This window comes from Tupaia chinensis, unplaced genomic scaffold, assembly GCF_000334495.1.
Source record: "Tupaia chinensis unplaced genomic scaffold, TupChi_1.0 Scaffold145659_1, whole genome shotgun sequence".
In the NCBI taxonomy this organism is placed as follows: Eukaryota; Metazoa; Chordata; class Mammalia; order Scandentia; family Tupaiidae; genus Tupaia; species Tupaia belangeri.
Window position 1 is genome coordinate 1,371,807 of NW_006205516.1, and position 9,121 is coordinate 1,380,927.

The following is a 9,121-nucleotide window of genomic DNA, read 5'->3' on the forward strand; positions in this document are numbered from 1 at the left end:
ACACACACACACACACACACACACACACACACACAGAGTGCATGCATGTAAAACTGGTGAAATATCACGACCAGCAGATAGTTCCATCGCATGGCCAACCATGATTCCAGTCCTGGATCCAGAGGCTTGAAACTCAATCCAGGCATGTGTGTGCATGCCCAAAATCCCAAGAGGAGAATGAAGGAGAAAGGATTGCAGCATGACCATCCCTTCTTGGAGGGGTGGGTGATTTCTCATTTTCTGTCTCTATCTCTCTGGCAAGTGCATGCGCCCTATAGCAAAAATCTCTCTTAAAAAATAAAAAAACTGAGGGGCTGGCAGGTGGCGTGGTAATTGAGGTGCTGGACTCTCACATGGCTGACCACGGTTCAAGTCTCGGATCTTTCTCACTTTCTCTGGCGAGCAAATGTGCCCTGTAGCAAATTTAAATAAATAAATAAATCTTTAAAAAAGTAAAAACTGGGATGATAAGGTTGGTGGGCTATACCAATGCCAACTGCCTGCTTTTGATACCTCACTATAGTTACACAAGATGTTACCACTGTGAGAAATTGGATGAAGCATATAAGGGGCCCTGTACCTGTTTTGTAACATCCCTTGGATCTGTATTTTAAAATATAATTTTTTTATTTGCCAGAGGGCACATCTGCTTGTGGTAGGGGATGGCGGGAGTGGGGAATAGTCATACTGTAATCTCTTCTCCTCTGTTTATCCCTCCTTTCAGGATTTTGGGCAAGCACAGACATGCACCTAAGAGTGTTTTTAAGCCATCAAGTCTGGGACTTGATCCATTTAGTCGGCCATGTGAGATCCTACCACCTCAACACACCATGCCACCAGCTGACCCAAAAATGCAGGTTTTTCTCAAAAGTAGATGTTACTTTCCATTGAAGCCCACTGTCCATCTTTTGGTGTCTGCAGAAAAAAAATTAATACTTTAAAAAAAAATTAGGTTGGATCTAAAAGTTCCCAACAGTCAGTCCTGCATTAACTCTACAATCCATACTCACCAGTAGTAGAGAGTATAGTTGGTGTCAGGACTTGTATTCCTTCCAGGGAGCCAAGAACACTTCATGTAGCCCAGGTTGTGCCAAACGCACTGGAGCTCAGTCACGGCTGACTCTGGATCGCCTAGAATATACAGGCCATAGTTTAGGACTCTCCTTTCCTTGTAATGCAAACTAACCAACTGGTTCAGTAGCCTGGGGGACAGGAGGGAGTTTCAAGCTGCTTTACCTGAAAGCTTATCCCTAACCCCGGATTACCCAGAAGGACCTAAAACAGAGAAAATTCAAATTTAATTTGTTCACAACCTTCTTTCTCACTTCTTGATACAGAAAAACAGCTCTGCTCTCTCCAAGAGACCATAACTCTTATACTTCCTAACAGCAGAGAGGTTACTAGCTAGAAGCAGAAATTAAAGGTCAAATAATATTTCAATCATAGGCAATGTCTACAAAATTCCTAAATGAATATGGAATACAAACAACCCATTTCTCTCTCTTTTTTAAAAAAGAATTATCCATTTAACTTAACTTGTCATCATTTTTTTAAAAATATTCTACAGGGCATGTGCACTCATCAGAGAGAGAGAGAGAGAGAGAGAGAAAGTGAGAAAGCAAGCCAGCAGGTCCAGGACTTGAACTGTGATTGACCGTGTGGGAGTCCAGCGTCCCAACCTCCACCCCACCTGCTGGTGCTACAATCCTTACATCTTAAAAAAAAAAAATCTATATTGAGACCAGCAGAAGGCAGAATGGTTACATTGTTGGACTCCCATGTGGTTGACTGCAGTCCCAGACCCAGTGGCTTAAAACTTGCACCAGGTGCATGTGCACGTCCCCAGGATCCCGAGAAGAGAATGGAGGAGAAGGGACTGTGGTGTGGCCATCCCCCCCACCCCAGGGGGGTGATTTCTCGCTTTCTGTCTCTCTGTCTCTCCTGTGAGCACACATGCTCTATAGCAAAAATCTCTCTCTAAAAAAATATACCCATACTGAAGTACAATTTATCTTCACGTCTTTTGCTCAGTACTGATACATCTTGTTTTAAAAAGTAAACCTCTTCCTCTTGGAACAATTCTGGAGAAAGATAAACATAATTTAACCCTTAGTACTTGCCTACTATGTGCTGTGACTTTAGGAGCCCTAAAATCTTTCTGACCTGAACTCTCTATCTTCCAGAAGGCCATTTTTGTTAAGGTATCATATCTCTAAACTAAATGCCTCTGTTTAAAATGGAAACAAAAAGTTGCAATAGGCAGGACATCTGGCAGTGAAGCTGGCAGAAGAAGCCCGTGAAACTGCCCAGGAAGCAGGCCAAGGGGATGGAAGAGAAGGATAAGCTTTCCAGCAGCAGCAAAAAGGAGAGCAGGAGAAGCTTGAGGAGCTGAAAGAGAAGGCAGAAGGGGAGGGCCCCTTGGCCACGGCGGGGGTGGGGGAGTGGCGGTTAAGAAATCTGGCAAGAAGTAAGTTGTTCCTTATGCCTGGGGTGATGGATGATGGTGACCCTTGATTCCTGTCCTATTTAAACATCTGGAATTCCTGCCATAGCTATAGCTATTAATAGAATTAAGTGTCCTAGGGCTTAACTCTTGTAAAAAATAAAATAAAATAAAATAAAATAAAATAAAACAAAACAAAACAAAATAAAATAAAATAGAAACTCATTATTCCTCAAGATTCTTGAAGGAGTACTGCATTAAGTCATCATGAATCATTCTATATTACAGGGTTTTTTTCCTAATTATTAAACTCCTAAAGAAATGGAAACATGGCCAGCAAATAGTTTTAAAGCAGCCTCACTGCTGTTCTGAATTTAATAATTTTATAATTTTACTAAGAGTAATTTATAGCTTTGATCAGTGCAAGGTAGGCTGAGAGAATAGCCTGGAGCATAGGCCACATGGTGTTAAGGTTTAGAGGGGATAGATGGGGCCCTGTCTGCCTTGTCCAACCAAGGAATATAATGATATTAACAGGTTATATGTAGACAGCATTTATTCTTTGCCAGGTACTGTTCTAAGATGCACATATATATATTTTCTTCTTTTTCCTCATATATATTGACTCATGCAATCCTCTCAACAATTGTAGGATGTAGGTACCATCATCATCCCCATCTCACAGACAAGGAAACTGAGATGCCAGAGAGTAAATAATCTGCCTAAGGTCATACAACTAGCAGAGTTGGAATTTAAACTCAGGAGAACTTATCCCCTGATGTCAGTAGGTGGCACGGCAGTTAAGGTGCTTGACTCCCACATATCTGACCACGGTTCAAGTCCTGGACCCAGTGACTTAAAACTCATGCTGGGTGCATACCAGTGTGTGCCCAAAATCCCAAAAAGAAAATGGAGAAGAAGGAACTGAGGGGCATGGCCATCCCCTTCCAGGGGTTATTTCTCATTTTCTCTCTGTCTCTCCAGTGAGCACACGTGTCCTATAGCACAAATTTCTAAATAATAAAAAAAAAAGAAGAGAGAGAGAAAGCTGGTCCCCAAAAGTCCCAATCTTAATCAGTATCCACTACTCTCAGGATATAATGTCAGAGCCAGAGGACACTGGGTGATATGGGACTGAGGAACAATGATCAACCTGGGTACGTGACAGATTCTCCTAGGGCTAGTCTTGTATTGGAGCTGGGTCAGCATGCCTACCTTTCTTTTGTAATATTGCTCCCCAAATATATCCTGTATATCAAACTACTTTCCATATACAAGTAAGATCGTTGTTTTTTTTTTTTTAAAGCACTAGGCCTAGAATCTGAAGATATAGCACAAGTCGCTTAATTTCCTTCTTCCTCATAAAATGGATAAGGTTAACAGTACATGCCCTACTCACTTTACAAGATAAGCTTGTGAGGTTCAATTTAAGAGAGGGGTGTGTGTGTGTGTGTGTGTGTGTGTGTGTGTATGCATGTGCACATACATGTGCATGCATGCAAACACACTCCATATTTCAAATATACCAAGTGCTACGTCACCATCTGTCATTGTCATTCAATTCATCCGTAAGTACTTTGAAGGCTGAGAGATTCTCATACCTATCACTGTCCTGTCAGCACCTTGTACAGTGCCTGGCACTTATTGACTCAGCAAAATATTTGACAATCAAGTGAATTAATGAACAATGAACATAAGCATATGAAGCATGTAGATTTATTCTCTAAATACCAAGAGTTTGAACTTTCAGTTGTTACCTTCTGGGGGTGAGATGCATTTTTCCACCAAAATGCTAGGTTTCTCACTTTCATTGGTGCTACACTGGGACCCCACCTGTAGACAAATCCTCTCGTTCAGGGGCACTTCTTTTGAACGATGAGTTTCCAGAGTAATTTCCTAAAGTTAGAAAATAAGGAGGGCATTGCTATGGCAAACACACAGAAATACACTCAAATAAAAACACTAGCATACCTATGGGACCAGCAGATGGCATAATGGTCACGTTGCTGGACTCTCAGGTAGTTGACCACAGTTCAAGTCTTGGACTTGGAAGCTTAAAATCACGCCAGGCACATGTGCATGTGTGCCCAAAATCCCGAGAGGAGAGTGGAGGAGAAGGGACTGTAGTGTGGCCCTCTCCCCTGGGAGATGACTTCTCAGTTTCTGACTCTCTTTCTCTCTGGTGAGTGCATGTACCCTGTATCATGCTGGGTAAAATCTCTTTACAAACTAAATGATGTATAATGATCGAAGGTATAAATAATAATAAAAATTTCAAAATAAAATTAGCATACCCATATGTATAAAAAAAGGTAAGTTCTCAAATGGTATAGATCAGTAATTCTCAAATAAGGTTGCTTTTGCTCCTCCTGTCATCCTCAGGGATATTTGGCAATATCTAGGGACATTTTTGGTCATCCTAACTTGGGAAGGGGAGGCTGCTGGCATCTAGTGGGTGGAGGCCAGGGACACTGCATTTTCCTATACCAAATGTTGATGCCACCACTGAGGTGCCCTGGTGTTCCTGGTATAAATAAAAAACAATTTCCCACATTTTAAATGTATAGAAATTATGAAATTTACCTATCAATCTACCATGCTAACATGCCAGCTGTGTAAGGAAACACAATACCCTTAACAAAATTCATTTCCAAACAGATGCAGTATACCAACAAGATCATGGTATAGAAGGACTGTTTTAAGGTGGCATGGTGGTTAAGGCACTGAACTCCCACATAGTAGACTGTGGTCTGAGTCCTACACCCAGTAGCCTGAAAATCATGCTGGGTGCATGTGTGTGCATGCCCAAAATCCTGAGGCAAAAATGGAGGAGAAAGGATTGCGGCATGGCCATTTTCCCAGGGGGTAATTTCTCACTTTCCCCCTCTGTCTTTCATTATCTCTGAGTGCACGCACCCTATGGAAAACAAAATACCTTGGAAAAAAAAATCCAGTAATTATGAGGCCAGCAGGTGGTATAGTGGTTAAGGTGCTAGATTCTCCCATGACTGACCACAGTTTGAGTCCCAGACATGGCAGCTTGAAAACCACGACAGGCATGTGAGCGTATGTGCCCAGAATTCCAAGAGGAGAATGGAGAAGGAACCATGGCCGCTTCTAGCATGGCCATCCCCGCTAGGAGGTGATTTCTCACTTTCCCTCTCTCTCTCTGGCAAGTGCACATGTCCTATGACAAAGCATGTGTCCTATGGCAAAAACCTAAAATAATAATGATATATCTAGTAATGGTGGTTACCTCTGAGGAAAGAATGCAAAGGTAAAAGAAGGGGTCTGAGAATCAAAGAGAGACTTTCCATTAATCTTCTCTCTGTACTGGAACCAGCAGTGAGGGCTATGTCACTGGACTCCCACATAGTCGATGGCGGTTCACGTCCCAGACCAGGTGGCTTAAAACTCATGCAGGGCGCGTGTGCGTGCATGCCCAAGATCCCGAGAGGAGAATGGAGAAGGGATTGTGGTGTGACCATCCCCCCTGGGGGGTGATTTCTCGCTTTCTGTCTCTATGTCTCTCTCTGTCTGTCTGGCGAACGCACGCACCCTATAGCAAAAACCTCTCCAAAAAAAAAAAAATCTCTCTGTACTGTATGACAATTGTTTTTTAAATATGTATTTTTAAGTTTATTTATTTCTTCCATAACTGAGGAAGAGTGAGAGATGGCACCCCAAAAATGTCTTGACATCATGATCCACACTCAGCTTCAGCTACATCTGGATCATAAACACGTGTATGACAGGAATACTCAGGAAGGTCTCCAGATGTGAACCTGGAACCTTCCTATACGGGTCAGACAATTTTGATTATCTCACACGTGCATATAAATTTCAAGAAGTGCTCTATACACTTAGTATATACACTCTTATTCTGAAAAGCAGATAAGCTTTGTGGAACCACAGAAAGCCAACTTATTGATATCATACAGATATAAACCACAAATCTGGTTATTACGATTTTAAATAATGAGATAAAAAGGGCTCTCTAAGAAATGAACATTCCCCAAGGTGACAGAGTTGGAATAATTAAGAATAGAGCTATATTAATCAGAGCTCCAAGGAGGGCGCTTCCTGTTTTGCAATAGTTTCTGACTCAAGCTTAAGATAGTATTTCCTTTTATATACGTGCCGATGGCCACGAAGGAGAACATTTGTCATGGTTAGCTCTTTTTCCCACCCTAGGGAGCTATTCTGCCATTTCACATGCCTGGTGTCAGCTTAGCGTGAGGGCAACTCTGAGATACTCCAGAACCAGGACAAAAGGATGCCCTCTGAGAAGTAGCTAGCAATCAAGAATGAATAAATATAACAAAGACAGGGACAAAAATCATCTTATAGAGAGAGAACTGCTCTTAAGCCAGTCAAGACAGCTCTCTGTAAAGGGAGCTGGTTAGGCCTGACAGAACAGAAAAAGAAATGTCTGTGAGCAAAAATCTGGCAGGCAGAAAAGAGGGGGTGATTTGGCTATGTGGATACTGAGTATTTCTGTCCCACCAGCAATGTTTAACCTCAGTGGGGCCTCCAGCTATTCTTAGCCAAGTACATTTTCACAACTAATTCTTGATTCCTTGCCAAGAAACCTACTTATGATTTGGCTTCCCATATAGGCTCTGTCTACAGAAATGGAACACACACCAGTTATGCTGATGGAAGTCTTCCTTAAATGCTTCATCATTATGGTTTTCTTTACAGGGGAGCAAGAAAATGCTCCTTGAGAAGTGGATATGAGCTGAGGAAATGAGGTTTCCCAGCCTGCGAAGCTGAAGACCAGCCCCTGGAAATGTGATAATGGTGCCAGGTAGGCTTTGAATGTAAATTTCACCAACCTCACAATTCCACTAAGCACAAGTCCTATATATTATTGAAGGGTCACTCTGACCCAAGTATCCTTGATAATTCTTGTTTAGAAGCTGCATTTGTTCCCCAAGGACACTGTAGAAAATACACAGTTGAATACCATAAATTAAGATCACCATGGAAAAAGTCCAGGTCTCTTATTATATTAGGTATTGCTCCAGTTAGAGGGCTAGGGAGTCTTATTACACAAAGAATTTTATTAGAATGAAATTTTTTAATTAAAAAGTACTTTAGTACCTAAATCTGAACCTTATGTTTTAGGCATATGAATGATAAAAGAACTTAGAAAAGGGAAAAGAGACAAAAAAATTTGAAAAAAATCTCTTTATTCAAGGTGAATAGTATTCAACTAGCATGAATAAAGTAGGTACCCAGATTGTCAATGACTGCCAAGTCAAGCAAACCTCTTTCTACCAGACAAGGAACTACATTTTTCCCATCAGATCTTGATGAGGTATGTGTGATAGCTCCCACGTGACTGAGCATTAGTGAATCATCCCACTGGTAGCTGCTGTATGACACTGTGCTCCACCCCTCAGGGAATCTGGCCTCCTTTGAAAACTTATCAAAAACCCAGGCCAGAGTCCTGAACTGATCCCTCCCTCTCAGGACCAATGTTCACTTGGCTGGACTTTTCCCAACTCCACAATTCCTTTCTCAACAGGAAAAGGGAGGCAGCTTCAGCTTCTGCCTTTCTGAGTGCCTGGACACAGTGGCTTTTTGATTAATTCACTAGTGGAACTGACTTATCTCTTGGTGATGAAAGATACCTAAAATTTGACGCCAGATTCTTCTTTGACTTGCCAGATAGAAAACTATTACACATTGCTAAAATAACAGTGGAGCAGCCCTTACACTAACCTTTTCTTTTGTCAAAATCATCTACAAATCTCCATCTCTCGACTTCATGACTCTACAACCTGAAGATTAAAAGTGACCTCCAAATTTTATTTCATTTAGCAATGTAGAAACTTTGGATGTTTGCATAAGCCCCCCAACATGTATAAACTATCATAATGCCACTGTTTTGATTTGCTTCAGGGATGGAGGTGGTCCAGTTTTGCCTGATGATGTTAATGTGGTATCCAAAAGACAGAAAGAAGAGAGGAATATTACTCCTGTCATTCATTTTCAGCCTTGGGATGATAAACTTGAAAAGGTCCAGATAGGAAATCTCCCATCACAGATTGAAAGGAATAATCCACATTTATCCCAACTGCAGGGCTGACAGTCACCAGTCACCAATGCTGTCAAACGGCTAAAATAAAAGAGTGGGGCCTTTGATAGGCATCACCCTTTATGGACTTTATCTGGTCTCTTCAGGAACAAAATGTCTCACAGGAACGAGAGTAAATAATAGTATTAGGTTGAACCATATAGTATTGGCAATATTCAACCATTTTAACCTACAAGAGTAGCACTTTTGTATGGTTCAACCTAACTACAGTAATACTATTGGGCGATCAGGAAAGTCATGATGCATTTTGGCATAGAAAACCATAGAAAAATACATCATGACTTTCCTAATGACCTAATAATAAAACCTAACAATTATTGAGCACTGACTCTGTGTCAGATATATTATAAACCTCATCTCCTTTAATGCAGAGATCATCCATGTGAAATATGTACTATTATTATTACCCTGCATCACATTTCACAACAAGGGAACAGGCTCAGAGAGGTTACTGCCTTGCCCACGGACACACAGCTTGAAAAGGGAAGAGAAGAAACTCCAAACCAAGTTCTAACTGATTCTACTGCCTCCTGAAGTTACTTTTTTTTTTTTTTTTTTTTTTTTCTTTAGAC

The 9,121-nt window shown here is 41.2% G+C and overlaps 1 protein-coding gene across 1 annotated transcript in view; it reads right to left on the bottom strand.

Moving 5' to 3' along the window:
• The window catches only part of IL13RA1 (interleukin 13 receptor subunit alpha 1), a 76,647-nt gene that overhangs the window by 47,379 nt on the left and 20,147 nt on the right, over positions 1-9,121 (bottom strand). Inside the window, exons 6-7 of the mRNA XM_006168286.2 lie at positions 4,201-4,339; positions 1,011-1,131 (exon numbers count right to left, since the gene is read on the bottom strand). Of these exons, the coding sequence (XP_006168348.1) occupies positions 1,011-1,131; positions 4,201-4,339 (260 nt within the window). The remainder of the gene's footprint in view (positions 1-1,010; positions 1,132-4,200; positions 4,340-9,121) is intronic.